General features: G+C 44.8%; 1 protein-coding gene across 2 annotated transcripts in view; it reads left to right on the top strand.

Annotated features, from left to right (window-relative positions):
• The window catches only part of FIRRM (FIGNL1 interacting regulator of recombination and mitosis), a 693,335-nt gene that overhangs the window by 501,923 nt on the left and 167,656 nt on the right, over nucleotides 1-23,756 (top strand). For both annotated transcript variants that reach the window (XM_069737142.1, XM_069737143.1), the window contains exons 17-20: nucleotides 4,329-4,514; nucleotides 6,574-6,696; nucleotides 9,795-9,890; nucleotides 19,200-19,313. In XM_069737142.1, coding sequence (XP_069593243.1) covers nucleotides 4,329-4,514; nucleotides 6,574-6,696; nucleotides 9,795-9,890; nucleotides 19,200-19,313 — 519 coding nt within the window. The remainder of the gene's footprint in view (nucleotides 1-4,328; nucleotides 4,515-6,573; nucleotides 6,697-9,794; nucleotides 9,891-19,199; nucleotides 19,314-23,756) is intronic.

The following is a 23,756-nucleotide window of genomic DNA, read 5'->3' as shown; positions in this document are numbered from 1 at the left end:
CAGTCGAAATTTCTTTTGTCCGTTACTCTGATTTGCTCTTTGTCATCCTATTCTGTTATGGCATTTGTGGATTCAGGCGCTGCCCTGAATTTGATGGACTTGGAGTTTGCTAGGCGCTGTGGTTTTTTCTTGGAGCCCTTGCAGTATCCTATTCCATTGAGAGGAATTGATGCTACGCCTTTGGCCAAGAATAAGCCTCAGTACTGGACCCAATTGACCATGTGCATGGCTCCTGCACATCAGGAGGATATCCGCTTTCTGGTGTTGCATAATCTGCATGATGTGGTCGTTTTGGGGTTGCCATGGCTACAGGTTCATAATCCAGTATTGGACTGGAAATCTATGTCTGTGTCCAGCTGGGGTTGCCAGGGGGTACATGGTGATGTTCCATTTTTGTCTATTTTGTCTTCCGCTCCTTCTGAAGTTCCAGAGTTTTTGTCGGATTACCGGGATGTATTTGATGAGCCCAAAGCCAGTGCCCTACCTCCTCATAGGGATTGTGATTGTGCAATTAATTTGATTCCTGGTAGTAAGTTTCCTAAGGGCCGATTGTTCAATTTATCTGTGCCAGAACACGCCGCTATGCGGAGTTATATAAAGGAATCCTTGGAGAAAGGCCATATTCGCCCGCCGTCATCACCGTTAGGAGCAGGGTTCTTTTTTGTGGCCAAGAAGGATGGTTCTTTGAGACCTTGTATTGATTACCGCCTTCTTAATAAAATTACAGTAAAATTTCAGTATCCTTTGCCGTTGCTGTCTGATTTGTTTGCTTGGATTAAGGGGGCTAGTTGGTTCACCAAGATAGATCTTCGAGGGGCGTATAATCTTGTGCGTATTAAACAAGGCGATGAATGGAAAACAGTATTTAATACGCCCGAGGGCCATTTTGAGTACCTGGTTATGCCATTCGGGCTTTCCAATGCTCCATCAGTATTTCAGTCCTTTATGCATGACATCTTCCGAGAGTACCTGGATAAATTCCTGATTGTGTATTTGGATGATATTTTGGTCTTTTCGGATGATTGGGAGTCTCATGTGAAGCAGGTCAGAATGGTGTTCCAGGTCCTTCGTGCGAATTCCTTGTTTGTGAAGGGGTCAAAGTGTCTCTTTGGAGTTCAGAAGGTGTCATTTTTGGGGTTCATTTTTTCCCCTTCTACTATCGAGATGGACCCTGGTAAAGTCCAGGCCATTTATGATTGGACTCAGCCGACATCTGTGAAGAGCCTGCAAAAGTTCCTGGGCTTTGCTAATTTTTATCGGCGCTTCATCGCTAATTTTTCTAGTGTTGCTAAACCGTTGACTGATTTGACCAAGAAGGGTGCTGATGTGGTCAATTGGTTCTCTGCAGCTGTAGAGGCTTTTCAGGAGTTGAAGCGTCGTTTTTCTTCTGCCCCTGTGTTGTGCCAGCCAGATGTTTCGCTCCCGTTTCAGGTTGAGGTTGATGCTTCTGAGATTGGAGCAGGGGCTGTTTTGTCGCAAAGAAGTTCTGATGGCTCGGTGATGAAGCTATGTGCTTTCTTTTCTAGAAAGTTTTCGCCTGCTGAGCGTAATTATGATGTTGGTAATCGAGAGTTGTTGGCCATGAAGTGGGCATTCGAGGAGTGGCGTCATTGGCTTGAAGGAGCCAAGCATCGCGTGGTGGTCTTGACAGATCACAAGAATTTGACTTATCTTGAGTCTGCCAAACGGTTGAATCCGAGACAGGCTCTATGGTCGTTATTTTTCTCCCGTTTTGATTTTGTGGTTTCGTACCTTCCGGGCTCTAAGAATGTGGAGGCTGATGCCCTGTCAAGGAGTTTTGCGCCTGACTCTCCGGGTGTTCCTGAGCCGGCGGGTATTCTCAAAGAGGGGGTAATTTTGTCTGCCATCTCCCCTGATTTGCGGCGGGTGCTGCAGAAATTTCAGGCTGATAGACCTGACCGTTGCCCAGCGGAGAAACTGTTTGTCCCTGATAGATGGACTAGTAGAGTTATCTCTGAGATTCATTGTTCAGTGTTGGCTGGGCATCCTGGAGTCTTTGGTACCAGAGATTTGGTGGCTAGATCCTTTTGGTGGCCGTTTTTGTCACGGGATGTGCGTTCTTTTGTGCAGTCCTGTGGGACTTGTCCTCGGGCTAAGCCCTGCTGTTCTCGTGCCAGTGGGTTGCTTTTGCCCTTGCCGGTCCCGAAGAGGCCCTGGACGCATATTTCCATGTATTTTATTTCGGATCTCCCCGTCTCTCAAAAGATGTCGGTCATTTGGGTGGTTTGTGATCGCTTTTCTAAGATGGTCCATTTGGTACCTTTGTCTAAATTGCCTTCCTCCTCTGATTTGGTGCCATAATTTTTCCAGCATGTGGTTCGTTTACATGGTATCCCGGAGAACATCGTTTCTGACAGAGGTTCCCAGTTTGTTTCGAGGTTTTGGCGATCCTTTTGTGCTAGGATGGGCATTGATTTGTCTTTTTCCTCGGCTTTCCATCCTCAGACAAATGGCCAAACCGAACGAACTAATCAAACTTTGGAAACATATCTGAGATGCTTTGTTTCTGCTGATCAGGATGATTGGGTGTCCTTTTTGCCGTTGGCTGAGTTCGCCCTTAATAATCGGGCCAGCTCGGCTACTTTGGTTTCGCCGTTTTTCTGCAATTCTGGTTTCCATCCTCGTTTCTCTTCAGGGCAGGTTGAGTCTTCGGACTGTCCTGGTGTAGATACTGTGGTGGATAGGTTGCAGCAGATTTGGACTCATGTGGTGGACAATTTGACATTGTCCCAGGAGAAGGCTCAACGTTTCGCTAACCGCCGGCGCTGTGTGGGTCCCCGACTTCGTGTTGGGGATTTGGTTTGGTTGTCGTCTCGTTATGTTCCTATGAAGGTTTCCTCTCCTAAGTTTAAGCCTCGTTTCATTGGTCCGTATAAAATTTCTGAGGTTATCAATCCTGTGTCTTTTAGTTTGGCCCTTCCTGCTTCTTTTGCCATCCATAATGTGTTCCATAGGTCGTTATTGCGGAGATACGTGACGCCTGTGGTTCCATCCGTTGATCCTCCTGCCCCGGTGTTGGTTGAGGGGGAGTTGGAGTATGTGGTGGAGAAGATTTTGGATTCTCGTATTTCGAGACGGATACTCCAGTACCTGGTCAAGTGGAAGGGTTATGGTCAGGAAGATAATTCCTGGCTTTTTGCCTCTGATGTTCATGCTGCCGATCTGGTTCGTGCCTTTCATTTGGCTCATCCTGGTCGGCCTGGGGGCTCTGGTGAGGGTTTGGTGACCCCCTCCTCAAGGGGGGGGTACTGTTGTGAATTCTGTTGTCGGGCTCCCTCCTGTGGTCATGAATGGTACTTCAGCTGGTTCTGTCCATGGACTTCCTCTTGTGGGTGTTTCTGAGTTTCCTTCCACAGGTGACGAGGTTAATTCGTTAGCTGGCTGCTCTATTTAACTCCACTTAGATCTTTGCTCCATGCCACCTGTCAATGTTCCAGTATTGGTCTAGTTCACTCCTGGATCGTTCTTGTGACCTGTCTTCCCAGCAGAAGATAAGTTCCTGCTTGTATTTTCTTTGGTTTGCTATTTTTCTGTCCAGCTTGCTATTTTTATTGTTGTCTTGCTTGCTGGAAGCTCTGGAACGCAGAGGGAGCGCCTCCGCACCGTGAGTCGGTGCGGAGGGTCTTTTTGCGCCCTCTGCGTGGTCTTTTTGTAGGTTTTTGTGCTGACCGCAAAGCTACCTTTCCTATCCTCAGTCTGTTCAGTAAGTCGGGCCTCACTTTGCTAAATCTATTTCATCTCTGTGTTTGTATTTTCATCTTTACTCACAGTCATTATATGTGGGGGGCTGCCTTTTCCTTTGGGGAATTTCTCTGAGGCAAGGTAGGCTTTATTTTTCTATCTTCAGGGCTAGCTAGTTCCTTAGGCTGTGCCGAGTTGCATAGGGAGCGTTAGGAGCAATCCACGGCTATTTCTAGTGTGTCTGATAGGATTAGGGATTGCGGTCAGCAGAGTTCCCACGTCCCAGAGCTCGTCCTTTATTATCAGTAACTATCAGGTCATTCCGTGTGCTCTTAACCACCAGGTCCATTATTGTCCTGACCACCAGTTCATAACAGATAAGGTTTTTCTGGACTTGTCTTTGAAAGAGCTACATGAGCGTATACAGTCCATAGTTTGGGGGTTAAATCCTGCTGAGAGTTTCCCTTTAAATATCAGCTGCTTTAAAATGAAAGTGCATATGAGCAGAGTAATTTTTTATTTTTATTTTTTTTCATCAAAGGTGAACAAATGGTATTTATAATATTTTAGGTTATTACTAAGTGATGTCCTAAAATTGACATGGGATTTTTTTATTATTATTTTAGGTGGAATTTATCAAAAAGTTCTCTCCAGCACAAGAGGGAAACCTATCTTTCTGGCAGCATGTTTCCCTGTTGGCCCTACCAAGTACTTTGACACTGCAGGTTCAAACTGGCCTGTTCACAGCAGCATTGTCCCAATGCAGAAAATTACTTAAGAGCAAGTTCATAACTGAGGACATACAGCAGTTGGTAAGATTGTGTTTGATTCTCCATTCCATAGACCCTATCACAGTGATCAAAATAAAAAAAATAGTTATCACCCCCTTATGTAAAAATAATAAAATTAAAAAAATTATTTACTTCCATTTTTCCATTAGGGTTAGGGTTGGAGCTTATTGCTAGGGTTGGAGGTATAGTTAGGGTTATGGTTGGGGTTATAGCTAGGGTTGGGGCTAGGGTTAGGGCTATGGTTGGAGTTGTAGTTGTGGTTATAGCTAGGGTTAGGGTTGAGCTAGGGTTATGGTTGCGATCATAGCTAGGGTTGGGTTGGGGCTAGGGTTAGGGTTGTAGTGTTGGGATTATGGTTAGGGTAGTGGTTAGCGGTGTGTTGGGGTTAGGGCTGTGTTAGGGTTGGAGTTAGAATTGGGGGGTTTCCACTGTTTAGGTACATCAGGGGGTCTCCAAATGCGACATGGCGCTCGCCATTGATTACAGCCAATTTTGCATTCAAAAAGTCAAACGGTGCTCCCTCTCTACTGAGCCCCGCCATGCGCCCACTGATTTTCCACCCACATATGGGGTATCTGCGTACTCAGGAAAAATTTCACAAGTTTTGTGGTCCATTTTCTCTGATACTCTTGTGGAAATAAAAAAGTTTGGTTCCAAAGTAAAAAAAAATTGTGAAAAATTTAAAATGTTCATTTTTTTCCTTCCACATTGCTTTATTTCTCATGAAGCACCTGAAGAGTTAGTAAACTTCTTGAATGTTTTTTTGAGCAACTTGAGGGCTACAGTTTTTAGAATGGTGTCACTTTTGGGTATTTTCTGTTTTATTGACCCCTCAAACTCACTTCAAATGTGAGGTGGTCACTATAAAAAAAAAATTGTTTTTGTGAATTTTGTTAGAAAAGAGAAATCTCTGGTCAACTTTTAGCCTTAAGGCTGCTTTCACACATCAGGTTTTTCCTGTCAGGCTCAATCCGGCAAATTTTGAAAAAAAAACGGATCCAGCGAATGACGCCGCCGGGTCTGTTTTTTTTCTCATAGACTTGTATTAGCACCAGATTGTGCCGGATGGCCCCACGCTTCGTCCGTTTGTCGCCTTATCCAGCGGCCGGAGACAAGGCACATAGGAATGTTTTTTATGTCCGTCAAAAAAAAAATGGACAGCGACGGATCCGGCATTTGCTAGAATGAAAGCCCATGGCTCCAGATTCGTCAAATGATGGAATACGGCGATGAATTTCGTGTTTTTAAACTGAGCATGCTCCAATTTTTTATTTTTTTTTTATTATGTTCAGTAGCTTTTTACAGCTTGGTCTCTCTCTCTCTCACCATACCTTTAGGATCCAATACCATATCAGCAAGTTGGATCCTGCGAAAAAACGGATCCGTCGCACCAGTTTTTCACAATTTGCAACAGTTCCGTTTTTTCACAATTAGCTGGATTCAGCCTGACGGCAAAAACCTGATGTGTGAAAGCAGCCATATAATGTCCTAAAAAAATTGTTTCCAAAATTGTGCTGATGTAAAATACACGTGTGGGAAATGATATTTATTAACTATTTTGTGTGATATCACTGATTTAAGGGCACAAAAATTAAACGTTTGAAAATTGCAAAATTTTCAAAATTTTTGTCAAATTTCCATTTTCTACATAAATAAACGCAAGTCATATCAGATAAATTTTACCACTAACATGAAGTACAATAAATGTCATGAAAAAACATTCTCAGAATCAGTGGGATCCGTTGATGCGTTCCAGAACTATAACCTCAAAGTGACAGTGGTCAGAATTGTAAAATTTGGCTTGGTTATTAAGTACCAAATCGGCTCTGTCACTAAGGGGTTAATATACTCTTAAACCTTGTGGGAAGAGAGGAGAATCCTAAAATATATTGTAATATTTGTAAATATATTTTGTAATATACAGTATGTAATATATAGATTTTCTAATTGGAGGTGATTGAAGTTTAAAAAAAAAGATGTCTGCTGGAAAATCTTCTTACTCACAAAGATTTTATGATTTTCAGATAACTGGGTATCTATATTGCGTAAATTATGGTTAACATTGTACGTCTATTCACAGAATGTGTCCCTTTCAGCATTGCTGACAGCATGCCATTCCTTTGAAAGGCACCTGAACACACAACAGCAGCGTGATGTGATGGACATTATTTCTCAGCTGTTGTCTCTTATTAGCATGAAGCAGGTGAGGACTGATGGCATGTCTTTTATTATGCATGATAATTAATTCAGAATTACTGTTGCTCCATTTTCAAACAAGAAGGAGCAGAAGTTATACACTGATCCATTACATATCGATGCACATTTTTTCATAACTGAATGAGGTTCTCGGTTAACATTTTGATCAAAGTGTACAGACAAATTTACACGTCTGAAATACTGCATGGTGACCACCACAGCTGCATCACCATTATACGCAGGGAGAAATACTCGAACTCAACATCACCAATGATACAAGGAAAAGCCCTCCCGACTAGTGATGGGCGAACCCGAACAATAAAGTTCGAGATCCGTAATTGTCACGTACCCGCTTCTTAGCACGTCGCATGGGTTTGCGCCTGCAAAGGTTAATCTATCTCCTCTCACTCAATCCAGCATTCATCCTCTGCCTTATGCTGTAATGGGAGCATAAATCACACCCCGACACAGACCATTCACCCCGCTTCACACGCTGCCACCACTCACACAAACGGAGTCCTGGAAGTACCGCTACTACTGTCTGCCAATCACCATGATCGCACATTCTAAGGCTATGGATTTTTTTGGCGCATAGAAGGTTCAGACTTATTAAAGTTTTAAGCTTTAATAGGAAAGGTACATTGCTTACAATAAAAGGATATAAATAAAGGGAAATAAAAGTGACATACAAATAAGCAAAACAATTATGAAAATAAAAAGGAGAAACTTACAGAAATATCTAAACTTTGCAGTCTGGAATTCTGTTCATGAAGGAGGAAGTATGAAAATTTATCACATTAGCTTGGCTGTCCTCAAACAACTTTCTTTGTGTAGGGCCTAATTTGTAGGTTTAGCTTGGCGATCAGATTTCTAGACCAGCCTCTCATGTTAATATTCCAATTCCTGGTTTGTGACTGGACCATGACGACTTTAACAGTGAATACATAATTGTTTTTTAAATGCTTTTTTCTTAGCCTTTCTTTCCCATGGTAACTAGAAATTATCAGGCTGCAACTAGGTTCATTTGGTTTCTCACTTCTAAAGAATCCGAGGTGTGAAATGTTTCTAATTCTGTGTGTTCCCAGGAAGGCTGCGACCCGGAAACATGTTATGACCTTTGTGAGACCTGCAGCCTAAGGACAGATGCTAGTTAACTGCTGGCCATACATGTACATATTTTCAGTACAGTACTAAACACCTACTGTTCGGGTGCATAACCCGAACACTGACTTCTCCAGGAAATCCATGTTAGTGTTCGGGTTCGGCACCCCGAACATCGGGTGTTTCCCACACTATCATCTGCATGGCAGCATGAGAAACACCGGTGGCTCTGACCAGCAGTAAGATTTTTATCGTCAGTCAGAGCGCCAGCAGCTGTGACCAGCGTTAAAAAATTTACCTCAGGTCATAGAGGTGTCGACTGATGAGGGAGTACTACTCCCATTAGGCCTGCTGCTGCTATTATCAAAAAATGCAGGTGCCGCTAAAGAGAGTACTTATAAGCACGCGCCTGCGCTATAAATACATTTTAAAATACAACCCTCAGCTGTCAACTTTATCATGGCTGATTATTAAAAATAGAGGGGTCCCCATGCTGTTTTTTTTAATTATGGAAATAAATATTTAAAAAAACGGAATGCCCCCCCCCCTTCATTTTTGACAACCAGCCAAGCTAAAGGAGACAGCTGGGGCTGGTATTCTCAGGCTGCCGTGGATACTGCCTCCCCTTGGCCTAAAAATAGCAGCCTGCAGCCGCACCAGTACAGGCACATCTGTTAGATTTGCCATTTCTGGTGCTCTGCCCAGCCCGTCACACTTGCCCAGTGGCAGTGGCAAGTAGGATTAATATTTATGGGGTTGTTGTCACCTTTGTATTTGAGGTGACATCAAGCCCAGGGGTTACTAGTGAAGAAGTGTCTATAAGACGAATATCCATTACTAACCCCATAGTCATTTTGTAAATAAATAACACCCAGTATAAGGTCCTTTATTTTAAATAAAAATGACTTTTTCTCACAGTACTAGAGGTGATCTAACTGAGGTCACCACAGTTCATCCAGCTCCTCACAGTGAAGTGAGCTGGGAACGCAGCCTCAGTGACCTGTGGTAACGTTGATGATGTCACCGCTAGTCACTGCGCTCGCAGCAACTCAATCTCCTGTGATTTTCAGCCTGGATGGTTGCATCTTGGCACCGTTCAGGTTGAAAACCAGTTATCACAGATATGGATTAAGGCGTGGAATGTTGAACAGGTGAGAGATTTGGTTGTTTTTTATTTTTCTGTTTTAATTTTTTTTTTTTTTTAAACTGGGGACCATGGCTTCAATGGAATGGGCGTAGCGTGAGTATAACTGTGTTTGTTATTTTTAAATACATTTGTAAAACTGTGGATTTTTATTTTGAATAAGGAACGTTATTTGGGGTGTTTTTATTTACAATATGACTGTGGGGATAGTAATGGATAGATGTCTTACAGACATTTCTCCATTACTAACCTCTGGGCTTGACGACCTGACAATTCAATGGCTGCTATACACCAGCAATATTGAGTGGAGTGATCTTAGAAAATGGTCCTGTCTATTTATTGGTTTGTTGCCAGAGACAACATTGAAAGGTGAGTTTTTAAGTCTTCTGCTAAATTAAAACACCTGATGCAAATCGATGGAGTTCTGGTTACCAGCAAAAACAGGAAAGACAAAGTATTTATTTACGAAACGGAAGCTTGACATCACAATATTTTACACTAATCTACAACAGCTAAGAACAGTTTTCAAATCTGAACATGAGGATCTTAGTCCACTTCTGCCTCATGGTGACCTATTGGCGTGTACTGGATCTGGTAGGTTTAGCGTTGTGTTACTACCACCACGACATCCATGGTGTCAGCGAAAGCCCCATTTCTCTGGGCCTCACCACCCCACAGACACAGCAGCAATGGCCACCTTACAGCACCACTCTGAGAAATGTATTCTAGAAACGTTCCTACCTTTGTTCACAAATACAATGCTATTCATTGAGAAAAACGCCTTTATATCGGGATAGATGTATAGAAAAGAACATGTATCAGATTGTAGCACTTCAGTAACTTTTTGCTATTTTTAATAGATTGCTGAGCAACCTTTGTTGCTAGAAACAACCTGCCGTTTTTTGGATTTGTTTGAATTTGTTATAAAAAAAGTAGAACCTCCAATGTTAAGACAGGTACGTCCATCTCTTAATTTATGCCATGTCAATGACAAGAACCTGCCAATGAATTTAACGCGATGTCTTTATTGAAATACTAGCTGAAGAGCCCGGCATTGCCTGGGCATAGTAAAAATCCGTGGTTAGTTATAGCACCTCACTTCTCTTATTTTCCCATCACGCCTCTCATTTTCCCCCTCACATCTTTCATTTTCTCCCTTACTCCTCTTATTTTCCCCCCTCACTCCTCTTATTTTCCCCCCTCACTCCTCTCATTCCCCCTAACACTTGTCATTTCGACTTCACATCTGTCATTTTCCGATCACTTCACTATTTTCCCTCACTCCTCATTTTGCACTCGCACCTTTTCATTTTCACCTCACACCTCTCATTTTCCACTCAGTATATACATGTTTGTCATCTCCCTTATATATAGTATACACCTGTATGTCATCTCCTGTATATAGTATATACCTGTATGTCATCTCCCCTGTATATAGTATATACCTGTATGTCATCTCCCCTGAATATAGTATACCTGCTGTATGTCATCTCCTCCTGTATATTGTATATACTGTAAGATTGCTCTCACTAAGTGTATTGGGGGACACTCGCTTGGCACGGGATTGACGTAGTCAGGCACGATTTTTTCAAACAAAACAGTCCATACGGTTTATTTTCAAGTCATAAACCACGCCGTAAGCCAGGTTACCAATCACCGGCTTACAAATAGTCCATTACACACAGTATCATTGGCTTGCATTAACTAAACACGCTGGTCCTCTTCTGACCAGTTGCCGTGGGTTACCACACAGTTCATATCACACATGTTGCAGTAACTAAACACGCTGGTCCTCCTCTGACCAGTTGCCGTGGGTTACCACCCAGTTCATATCACACAGGTTGCAGTAACTAAACACGCTGGTCCTCCTCTGACCAGTTGCCATGGGTTACCACCCAGTTCATATCACACAGGTTGCAGTAACTAAACACGCTGGTCCTCCTCTGACCAGTTGCCGTGGGTTACCACCCAGTTCATATCACACAGGTTGCAGTAACTAAACACGCTGGTCCTCCTCTGACCAGTTGCCGTGGGTTACCACACAGTTCATAGAAACAATTAGCACCAACAGACTATGGTACCTTCTGGGGGCTCCTGCCCCACCTGCTGACTCCTTGTCAGTCCTCTGGGAAAGCTGCCTTACGGGGTTCACCAACTTGCCTGGCCGGCACACATCAGTCAGTCCAGAGCCACCGAAGGACGGTAGCTTCCCCAAACAGTAGCTGTCACTGGCTCTGCAGATCCCTGTCCTCACCTCGTGCTGTTCAGGGATCCGGTCCTACTCCCAGGACCTCCCAACACCCAGGATATTCAGGATCACACAGGTGGCCAGTCCGGGTACTATTCAGGACGTCCGGCTGAGACCTTCCAATACCCAGGCCACCAGTAGCAGAGCCCCACCATGTGCTCTTCAGGAAGCCTCCTCCCAGGTCTTCCAACACAGACTCACACAGGTCACTCACAGCGACCATACACTGGCACATGTGACTTACACCCTGGTCACATTATATACCTTGAACCACTCCCCTAGGTGGGAGTGTGGGTGTGTGGCTAGTTTGTCCCGCCCATCTCACATAACTAGCCCTGCCAAACCTCCCATGATTATTATGCAACATACTTGTGGGACTATAGGTCCCAGAACACCACATTGCTTCAGGCTGGCAGCGCAGAGTCTTCTGCTCTGCGACACACGTATCGACCATTCACAATACTGCCAGATTTTATCACATTACCACAGCCATGCCTGCGATTGCCATGCATTCCTATGGCCTCAATACGCCTCTGTGCGTATACTGTGGAGAACATGCAGCGGCCCCTACCTGTTACAGGGGTCACTGCATCACAATACCTATGTGTCATCTCCTCCTGTATATAGTATATACCTGTATGTCATCTATTCTGTATATAGTATATACCTATATGTCATCTCCTATATATAGTATATACCTGTATGACATCTGCTGTATATAGTATATACCTGTATGTCATCTCCTCTTATATATAGTATATACCTGTATGACATCTTCTGTATATAGTATATACCTGTAAGTCATCTCCTGTATATAGTATATACCTGTGTGTCATCTGCTCCTGTATATAGTATATACCTATGTGTCTTCTCCCCTGTATATAGTATGTACCTGAATGTCATCTCATCCTGTATTAGACCGCATTCACAAGTTATTTGGTCAGTATTTTTACCTCAGTATTTGTAAGCTAAATTGGCAGCCTGATAAATTCCCAGCCAACAGGAAGCCCTCCCCCTGGCAGTATATATTCGCTCACACATACACATAATAGACAGGTCATGTGACTGACAGCTGCCGTATTTCCTATATGGTACATTTGTTGCTCTTGTAGTTTGTCTGTTTATTAATCAGATTTTTATTTTTGAAGGATAATACCAGAATTGTGTGTGTTTTAGGGCGAGTTTCATTTGTCAAATTGTGTGTGTTGAGTTGCGTGTGGCGACATGCATGTAGCGACTTTTCTGAGATGAGTTGTGTGGCAACATGCATGTAGCAACTTTTTGTGTGTCGAGTTGCATGTGATAGGTTAGTGTAGCAAGTTGTGTGCAGCAAGTTTTGCGCCTGGCGAGTTTTATGTGTGGTGCGTTTTGAGTAGGTGCAAGTTTTGTGTGAGGCAACTTTTGCATATGTTGCAACTTTTGCATATGTTGCAACTTTTGTGCATGTGGCAATTTTTCCACGTGTGCAAGTTTTGCATGTGGTGAGTTTTCCATGAGGTGAGTTTTGCACGTGTGGCGAGTTTTGCATGAGCCTAGTTTTGCATGTGGCGAATTTTGCGCGTGGCAAGTTTTGAGTGGCGACTTTTGTGTTTCGACTTTTATGTGGCGAGGTTGGTGTATGTGTGGTGAAATGTGTGCTGAGGGTGGTATATGTGTTCAATCATGTGGTAGTGTGTGGCGCATTTTGTGTGTGTGCTCATATCCCCGTGTGTGGTGAGTATCCAATGTCGGGGCCCCACCTTAGCAACTGTACGATATATACTCTTTGGCGCCATCGCTCTCACTCTTTAAGTCCCCCTTGTTCACATCTGGCAGCTGTCAATTTGCCTCCAACACTTTTCCTTTCACTTTTTCCCCATTATGTAGATAGAGGCAAAATTGTTTGGTGAATTGGGACGCGCGGGGTTAAAATTTTGCCTCAGAACATAGCCTATGACGCTCTCGGCGTCCAGACGTGTGACTGTGCAAAATTTTGTGGCTGTAGCTGCGACGGTGCAGATGCCAATCCCGCACATACACACATACATACACACACACATTCAGCTTTATGTATTAGATACAGAATTTGAGAAGTTTGAATACCCGAATTTGTAAAAAAAAAAATATTCTTTATAAGCACATCTCTGACTTTATAGCTGGAGCATAAGCAATTGTACGTTCGTCATAGGAATCAATACTTTGCAAGCTCTTGCATATGACAGCCATAAATTGAAATATGGAAACTAGTAAATCTAAAAAAGGGGAATAACAGTCAATATTAACCCCTTCCCGACCTTTGACGCATACGCTGCGTCATGAAAGTCGGTGCCATTCCGACCCATGACGCAGCATATGCGTCATGGAAAGATCGCGTCCCTGCAGGCCGGGTGAAAGGGTTAACTCCCATTTCACCCGATCTGCAGGGACAGGGGGAGTGGTAGTTTAGCCCAGGGGGGGTGGCTTCACCCCCTCGTGGCTACGATCGCTCTGATTGGCTGTTGAAAGTGAAACTGCCAATCAGAGCGATTTGTAATATTTCACCTAAAAAACTGGTGAAATATTACAATCCAGCCATGGCCGATGCTGCAATATCATCGGCCATGGCTGGAAACACTTATGTGCACCCACCCCACCCCTCCGATCGCCCCCCCAGCCCCCCGATCTGTGGTCCGCTCCCCTCCGTCCTGTGCTCCGCTCCCCCGTCCTCCTGTCCGCTTCCCCGTGCACCAATCACACCCCCTGTGCTGCAATCAAACCCCCCCGCACTCCGATCCCCCCCCCCGCACACAGCGACCCCCCCCCCGTGCTCCGATCCACCCCCCCCGCACAGCGATCCCTCACCCCGTGCTCCAATCCTTCCCCGTGCTCCAATCCTCCCTCCCGTGTTCCGATCCACCCCCCCCCATGATCCGATCCACCCCCCCGTGCTCCGACGCCCCCCCCATGCCCTGATCTCCCCCCCCTTATACTTACCTGGCCGCCCGAGGTCCGTCCGTCTTCTTTCCTGGGCGCCGCCATCTTCCAAAATGGCGGGCGCATGTGCAGTGCGCCCGCCGAATCTGCCGGTCGGCAGATTCGTTCCAGAGTGAATTTTGATCACTGAGATATATCCTATCTCAGTGATCAAAATAAAAAAAAATAGTAAATGACCCCCCCCTTTGTCACCCCCATAGATAGGGACAATAAAAAAAATAAAGAATTTTTTTTTTTTTCACTAAGGTTGGGGTAAGAACTAGGGTTAGGGTTAGGGGTAGGGTTAGGGGTAGGGTTAGGGTTAGGGGTAGGGTTAGGGTTAGGGGTAGGGTTAGGGGTAGGGGTAGGGTTAGGGCTAGGGGTAGGGGTAGGGTTAGGGCTAGGGTTAGGGTTAGGGGTAGGGTTAGGGCTAGGGTTAGGGTTTCGGTATGTGCACACGTATTCTGGTCCTATGCGGATTTGAAAAATCCACAGTGCTAAACCGCTGCCGATTTATCGTGGATTTACCGCGGTTTTTCTGCGCATTTCACTGCGGTTTTACAACTGCGATTTTCTATTGGAGCAGTTCTAAAACCGCTGCGGAATCCGCAGAAAGAAGTGACATGCTGCGGAATGTAAACCGCTGCGTTTCCGTGCAGTTTTTCCGCAGCATGTGTACAGCGATTTTTGGTTCCCATAGGTTCACATTGAACTGTACACTCATGGGAAACTGCTGCGGATCCGCAGCGTTTTCCGCAGCGTGTGCACATACCTTTAGAATTAGGCTATGTGCACACGGTGCGGATTGGCCGCTGCGGATTCGCAGCAGTGTTCCATCGGGTTTACAGTACCATGTAAACATATGGAAAACCAAATCCGCTGTGCCCATGGTGCAGAAAATACCGCGCGGGAACGCTGCGTTGTATTTTCCGCAGCATGCCAATTCTTTGTGCGGATTCCGCAGCGTTTTACACCTGTTCCTCAATAGGAATCCACAGGTGAAATCCGCACAAAAAACACTGGAAATCCACGGTAAATCCACAGGTAAAACGCAGTGCCTTTTACCCGCGGATTTTTCAAAAATGATGCTGAAAAATCTCATACGAATCCGCAACGTTGGCACATAGCCTTAGAGTTGGGTTGGAATTAGGGTTGTGGTTAGGGTTAGGGGTGTGTTGGGGTTAGGGTTGTGGTTAGGGGTGTGTTGGGGTTAGGGTTGTGATTAGGGTTACGGCTACAGTTGGGATAAGGGTTAGGGGTGTGTTGGAGGTAGAATTGAGGGGTTTCCACTGTTTAGGCACTTCAGGGGGTCTCCAAACGCAACATGGCGCCACCATTGATTCCAGCCAATCTTGTATTCAAAAATTCAAATGGTGCTCCCTCACTTCCGAACCCCGACGTGTGCCCAAACAGTGGTTTACCCCCACATATGGGGTACCAGCATACTCAGGACAAACTGCGCAACAATTACTGGGGTCCAATTTCTCCTGTTACCCTTGAGAAAATAAAAAATTGCTTGCTAAAACATCATTTTTGAGGAAAGAAAAATGATTTTTTATTTTCACGGCTCTGCGTTGTAAACGTCTGTGAAGCACTTGGGGGTTCAAAGTGCTCACCACATATCTAGATAAGTTCCTTGGGGGGTCTAGTTTCCAAAATGGGGTCACTTGTGGGGGGTTTCTACTGTTTAGGCACACCAGGGGCTCTGCAAACGCAACGTGACGCCCGCAGACCATTCCATCAAAGTCTGCATTTCAAAAGTCACTACTTCCCTTCTGAGCCCCCACGTGTGCCCAAACAGTGGTTTACCCCCACACATGGGGCATCAGCGTACTCAGGAGAAACTGGACAACAACTTTTGCGGTCCAATTTCTCCTGTAACCCTTGGGAAAATAAAAAATTCTGGGCTAAAAAATTATTTTTGAGGAAAGAAAACGTATTTATTATTTTCACGGCTCTGCGTTATAAACTTCTGTAAAGCACTTGGGGGTTGAAAGTGCTCACCACACATCTAGATAAGTTCCTTTGGGGGTCTAGTTTCCAAAATGGGGTCACTTGTGGGGGGTTTCTACTGTTTAGGCACACCAGGGGCTCTGCAAACGCAATGTGACGCCCGCAGACCATTCCATCAAAGTCTGCATTTCAAAAGTCACTACTTCCCTTCTGAGCCCCCACGTGTGCCCAAACAGTGGTTTACCCCCACACATGGGGTATCAGCGTACTCAGGAGAAACTGGACAACAACTTTTGTGGTCCAATTTCTCCTGTAACCCTTGGTAAAATAAAAAATTCTGGGCTAAAAAATTATTTTTGAGGAAAGAAAACGTATTTATTATTTTCACTGCTCTGTGTTATGAACTTCTGTGAAGCACTTGGGGGTTCAAAGTGCTCACCTCACATCTAGATAAGTTCCTTTCGGGGTCTAGTTTCCAAAATGGGGTCACTTGTGGGGGGTTTCTACTGTTTAGCCACATCAGGGGCTCTGCAAACGCAACGTGACGCCCGCAGAGCATTCCATCAAAGTCTGCATTTCAAAACGTCACTACTTCACTTCCGAGCCCCAGCATGTGCCTAAACAGTGGTTTACCCCCACATATGGGGTATCAGCGTACTCAGGAGAAACTGGACAACAACTTTTGGGGTCAAATTTCTCCTGTTACCCTTGGGAACATAAAAAATTGCGGGCTAAAATTCATTTTTGAGAAAATAATTTTTTTTTTTTATTTTCATGGCTCTGCGTTATAAACTTCTGTGAAGCACTTGAGGGTTCAAAGTGCTCACTACACATCTAGATTAGTTCCTTTGGGGGTCTAGTTTCCAAAATGGGGTAATTTGTGGGGGATCTCCAATGTTTAGGCACACAGGGGCTCTCCAAACGCGACATGGTGTCCGCTAATGATTGGAGATAATTTTCCATTTAAAAAGCCAAATGGCGTGCCTTCCCTTCTGAGCCCTGCCGTGCGCCCAAACAGTGGTTTACCCCCACATATGGGGTATCTGCATACTCAGGACAAACTGGACAACAACATTTGTGGTCCAATTTCTCCTATTACCATTGGCAAAATAGGAAATTCCAGGCTAAAAAATCATTTTTGAGAAAAGAAAAATTATTTTTTATTTTCATGGCTCTGCATTATAAACTTCTGTGAAGCACCTGGGGGTTTAAAGTGCTCAGTATGCATCTAGATAAGTTCCTTGGGGGGTCTAGTTTCCAAAATGGGGTCACTTGTGGGGGAGCTCCATTGCATAGGCACACAGGGGCTCTCCAAATGCGACATGGTGTCCGCTAACAATTGGAGCTAATTTTCCATTCAAAAAGTTAAAAGGCGCGCCTTCCCTTCCGAGCCCTGCCGTGTGCCCAAACAGTGGTTTACCCCCACATATGAGGTATCGGCGTACTCGGGAGAAATTGCTCAACAAATTTTAGGATCCATTTTATCCTATTGCCCATGTGAAAATGAAAAAATTGAGGCGAAAATAAATTTTTTGTGAAAAAAAAGTACTTTTTCATTTTTACGGATCAATTTGTGAAGCACCTGAGGGTTTAAAGTGCTCACTAGGCATCTAGATAAGTTCCTTGGGGGGTCCAGTTTCCAAAATGGGGTCACTTGTGGGGGAGCTCCAATGTTTAAGCACACAGGGTCTCTCCAAACGCGACATGGTGTCCGCTATCGATGGAGATAATTTTTCATTCAAAAAGTCAAATTGCGCTCCTTCCCTTCCGAGCCTTACCATGTGCCCAAACAGTGGTTTACCCCCACATGTGAAGTATCGGTGTACTCAGGAGAAATTGCCAAACAAATTTTAGGATCCATCTTATCCTGTTGTCCATGTGAAAATGAAAAAATTGAGGCTAAAAGAATTTTTTTGTGAAAAAAAAGTACTTTTTCATTTTTACGGATCAATTTGTGAAGCACCTGGGGGTTTAAAGGGCTCACTATGCATCTAGATAAGTTCCTTGGGGCGTCTAGTTTCCAAAATGGGGTCACTTGTGGGGGAGCTCCAATTTTTAGGCACACGGGGGCTCTCCAAATGTGACATGGTGTCCGCTAAAGAGTGCAGCCAATTTTTCATTCAAAAAGTCAAATGGCGCTCCTTCCCTTCCAAGCCCTGCCGTGCGCCCAAACAGTGGTTTACCCCCACATATGAGGTATCAGCGTACTCAGGACAAATTGGACAACAACGTACGTGGTTCAGTTTCTCCTTTTACCATTGGGAAAATAAAAAAATTGTTGCTGATAAATCATTTTTGTGACTAAAAAGTTAAATGTTCATTTTTTCCTTCCATGTTGCTTCTGCTGCTGTGAAGCACCTGAAGGGTTAATAAACTTCTTGAATGTGGTTTTGTGCACCTTGAGGGGTGCAGTTTTTAGAATGGTGTCACTTTTGGGTATTTTCAGCCATATAGACCCCTCAAACTGACTTCAAATGTGAGGTGGTCCCTAAAAAAAATGGTTTTGTAAATTTCGTTGTAAAAATGAGAAATCGCTGGTCAAATTTTAACCCTTATAACTTCCTAGCAAAAAAAAATTTTGTTTCCAAAATTGTGCTGATGTAAAGTAGACGTGTGGGAAATGTTATTTATTAACTATTTTGTGTCACATAACTCTCTGGTTTAACAGAATAAAAATTCAAAATGTGAAAATTGCGAAATTTTCAAAATTTTCGCCAAATTTCCGTTTTTATCACAAATAAACACAGAATTTATTGACCTAAATTTACCACTAACATGAAGCCCAATATGTCACGAAAAAACAATCTCAGAACCGCTAGGATCCATTGAAGCGTTCCTGAGTTATTACCTCATGAAGGGACACTGGTCAGAATTGCAAAAAACGGCAAGGTCTTTAAGGTCAAAATAGGCTGGGTCATGAAGGGGTTAAGCCGAAAAAAGTACTGGTATACTGCTAGGTGAATTTCATGACAATGTTACATGGGTTTGTACGTAGTTCCTAGTTTTACTATGCAGTCTTATAAGATATGGTTTCCTAAACTGGTCTGATACTACATGTAAAGATGGCATTTCTGCGTGATAAATGAAATATCTGCACAACTCTTTCAGAATAATTTATTTTGTTATTTTTAAGGTGATTTCATTGATTTCATCCCTATGTCAAGAAGATGCCCCATCACATGTGAAATTGACTGTCTTAAATATTTTATTGCTTCTTGGAAGAATTATTATACCCCGGGAAATCCAGGTAGCTTTTACATCAAATTTATAATTTGTGCAAGTCTCTTCCAAGTTGTAAAACTTTTTGAAATGTTGCTCAAAATGTTCCAAAACTCAAAGATGTGACATTTGAAGTTTTTCCATCAGTCTCGTCCAGCACCAGCAACATCTCGGAAAGTGGCTAGAGCTCAACTGGGAGTGGCCAAGGTTGACAAACGCATCATCATTTATGCCACAAAAGTCTGGTAAACTACAACAAAAGTATACTGCAGGCCTGAATGGAATGCATTTTTTACATCTGCTTATGGGTGTGTCTTTTACCTCCAGCGCACACTTTAACAAGACTGGAATACAAAACAACAACTGGAGACTGGATTTTCTAGCAACTGGAGAAAGCTTTTGCATTATTGCATGGGGACAATTTTTGAAAAATGCAGTAGCTGAAAATGGTTACTATAGCGAAGAATTATTTATTAGAAACATATGCATATTATCTGAGAAACGCCTAAGCTTTGAAAAAAGTTAGTTCTGCATTTGCATATCTGGATGTTGGCTTCCATTTCACACAATGATTAGTATCATCCTGATACTTGCTATAATGTCATTTTGTTTGACTTATTAGTTTTAGCAGTTTATTACATTCATATCAGAGATTATTTTTCATTTTCTAAAGATTAAAGAAGTTTTCTGGGACTCAGATAATGATGACCAGTTCATAAATTAATGATGAATATCAGATTGGAGGGGATTCAACTCTAAATAGGAGATGGGGTACAGTACTCGGGCATGGCCACTAAACAGTTTTTTACAACTGGCCAGAGCAGGTAACAGCTAGCTGATCTGTGGTGGTGCCGGACCCCATCGGTCTGACATTGATGAAGGATCCCTTGTATATGCCATATAAAAGGTTATTCTAAGACAAACCCTTTAACATCCCTACATCTAGAAGTAAACCATATCTCCTCAACTGGGATACATGCCCTTAAAAACATGCATCCACAATGAGTTAAGTGAGTGAAGGAAACTACTACGTAACGTTGAAGATTAAAGGGGTGATATGCTAACTTGATTAGTCATTGTTCTGAAAAGCACACTTATCGGCAGAATTCCTGTTTGTTATAGCGCAACAGGTCAGACACCCGACCACTGCTCCATTCATTCTCTATGGGGCTGCTGGAAAATAGAGGGCAGTGGTCAACAGACCCATAGGAAATGAATGGAGCATAGTTTGAGCACTGCTGTTCTGTTCTCATAGCGGTTAAAGTTCTTCATTCTGGTGATACAGTGCCTTGCGAAAGTATTCGGCCCCCTGGAACTTTTCAACTTTTTCCCACATATCATGCTTCAAACATAAAGATTCCAAATGTAAATTTTTGGTGAAGAATCAACAACAAGTGGAACACAATTGAGAAGTTGAATAAAATGTATTGTTTATTTTACATTTTTGTGGAAATTCAAAAACTGAAAATTGGGGCGTACAATATTATTCGGCCCCTTTAAGTTAATACTTTGTTGCGTCACCTTTTGCTGCGCTTACAGCTGCAAGTCGCTTGGGGTATGTCTCTATCAGTTTTGTACACCGACTGAAATTCTTGCCCATTCTTCGTTGGCAACCAGCTCGAGCTCAGTGAGGTTTGATGGAGATTGTTTGTTAACCGCAGTTTTCAGCTCTTTCCACAGATTCTCGATTGGATTGAGGTCTGAACTTTGACTTGGCCATTCTAACACCTGGATACGTTTATTTGTGAACCATTCGCTTGTAGATTTTGCTTTATTTTTGGGATCATTGTCTTGTTGGAAGACAAATCTCCGTCCCAGTCTCAGGTCTTTTGCAGACTCCATCAGGTTTTCTTCAAGAATGGTTCTGTATTGGGCTCCATCCATCTTCCCATCAATTTTAACCATCTTCCCTGTCCCTGCTGAAGAAAAGCAGGCCCAAAACCATGATGCTGCCACCACCATGTTTGACAGTGGGGATCGCGTGTTCAGGGTGATAAGTTGTGTTGCCTTTACGCCAAATATATCGTTTGGCATTGTTGCCAAAAAGTTTGATTTTGGTTTCATCTGACCAGAGCACCTTCTTCCACATGTTTGGTGTGTCTCCCAGGTGGCTTGTTGCAAACTTTAAACAACACTTTTCTTGAATATCTTTGAGAAGTGGCTTTCTTCTTGCCACTCTTCCATAAAGGCCAGATTTGTGCAGTGTACGACTGATTGTTACATAGTAACATAATAGTAACATAGTAAGGCCGAAAAAAGATATTTGTCCATCCAGTTCAGCCTATATTCCATCATAATAAATCCCCAGATCTACGTCCTTCTACAGAACCTAATAATTGTATGATACAATATTGTTCTGCTCCAGGAAGACATCCAGGCCTCTCTTGAACCCCTCGACTGAGTTCGCCATCACCACCTCCTCAGGCAAGCAATTCCAGATTCTCACTGCCCTAACAGTAAAGAATCCTCTTCTATGTTGGTGGAAAAACCTTCTCTCTTCCAGACGCAAAGAATGCCCCCTTGTGCCCGTCACCTTCCTTGGTATAAACAGATCCTCAGCGAGATATTTGTATTGTCCCCTTATATACTTATACATGGTTATTAGATCGCCCCTCAGTCGTGTTTTTTCTAGACTAAATAATCCTAATTTCGCTAATCTATCTGGGTATTGTAGTTCTCCCATCCCCTTTATTAATTTTGTTGCCCTCCTTTGTACTCTCTCTAGTTCCATTATATCCTTCCTGAGCACGGTGCCCAAAACTGGACACAGTACTCCATGTGCGGTCTAACTAGGGATTTGTACAGAGGCAGTATAATGCTCTCATCATGTGTATCCAGACCTCTTTTAATGCACCCCATGATCCTGTTTGCCTTGGCAGCTGCTGCCTGGCACTGGCTGCTCCAGGTCAGTGGCGTATCCAGGGGGGGGCAGCCGGGGCATGTGCCCCGGGCGCAGCCGACAGGGGGGCGCCAGCGGGCCGCCTGATGATGCGGCGGTCCAAGGAGGCTCGGGTGGGACTGCACTTGTCCCGCAGCTGAGCAGAGCCCCTGCACCGCAGAGAGCCGCACACCACAGCTATTGCTTGTGCAGCTCTGTGCTCACAGGACCTGTGATGAGGTCACGGGGGGGAGGAGTCAGGAGTCACATGATGAAGGGCTTCTGTGTAGTGCAGGACTCTGCTGATTGTCATGGTGCTCGGTGCTGGACGAGGGTAAGGGTCAGGAGTGGTTTGTGTGGATGTAGCAGAGCCATGTGTGTACTAGGTGTACAGAGCGGAAGCCGTGTCTGCAAGGTGTACGGAGCGGAGCCGTGTCTGTGTACAGAGCGGAGCCGTGTGTGTACGGAGCGGAGCCGTGTGTGTGTACGGAGCGGAGTTGTGTGTGTGTGTACGGAGCGGAGCCGTGTGTGTACGGAGCGGAGCCATGTGTGTACGGAGCGGAGCCGTGTGTGTTTACGGAGCGGAGCCGTGTGTGTGTACGGAGCGGAGCCGTGTGTGTGTATGGAGCGGAGCCATGTGTGTACGGAGCAGAGCTGTGTGTGTGTACGGAGCGGAGCCATGTGTGTACGGAGCGGAGCCATATGTGTACGGAGCGGAGCCGTGTGTGTGTGTACGGAGCGGAGCCGTGTGTGTACAGAGCGGAGCCGTGTGTGTGTGTACGGAGCGGAGCCGTGTGTGTGTGTACGGAGCGGAGCCGTGTGTGTGTGTACGGAGCGGAGCCGTGTGTGTGTGTACGGAGCGGAGCCGTGTGTGTGTGTGTACGGAGCGGAGCCGTGTGTGTGTACGGAGCGGAGTTGTGTGTGTGTGTACGGAGCGGAGCCGTGTGTGTACGGAGCGGAGCCATGTGTGTACGGAGCGGAGCCGTGTGTGTTTACGGAGCGGAGCCGTGTGTGTGTACGGAGCGGAGCCGTGTGTGTGTATGGAGCGGAGCCATGTGTGTACGGAGCGGGGCCATGTGTGTACGGAGCAGAGCTGTGTGTGTGTACGGAGCAGAGCCGTGTGTGTGTGTACGGAGCGGAGCCATGTGTGTACGGAGCGGAGCCATGTGTGTACGGAGCGGAGCCATATGTGTACAGAGCAGAGCTGTGTGTGTGTACGGAGCGGAGCCGTGTGTGTGTGTACGGAGCGGAGCCGTGTGTGTACAGAGCGGAGCCGTGTGTGTGTGTACGGAGCGGAGCCGTGTGTGTGTGTACGGAGCGGAGCCATGTGTGTACGGAGCGGAGCCATGTGTGTACGGAGCGGAGCCATATGTGTACAGAGCAGAGCTGTGTGTGTGTACGGAGCGGAGCCGTGTGTGTGTGTACGGAGCGGAGCCGTGTGTGTACAGAGCGGAGCCGTGTGTGTGTGTACGGAGCGGAGCCGTGTGTGTGTGTACGGAGCGGAGCCGTGTGTGTGTGTACGGAGCGGAGCCGTGTGTGTGTGTACGGAGCGGAGCCGTGTGTGTGTGTACGGAGCGGAGCCGTGTGTGTGTG

This window comes from Ranitomeya imitator, chromosome 8 (assembly GCF_032444005.1).
Source record: "Ranitomeya imitator isolate aRanImi1 chromosome 8, aRanImi1.pri, whole genome shotgun sequence".
In the NCBI taxonomy this organism is placed as follows: Eukaryota; Metazoa; Chordata; class Amphibia; order Anura; family Dendrobatidae; genus Ranitomeya; species Ranitomeya imitator.
The sequence above is the reverse complement of the archived record's forward strand: the minus strand, read 5'-3'. Positions and strand labels throughout refer to the sequence as shown.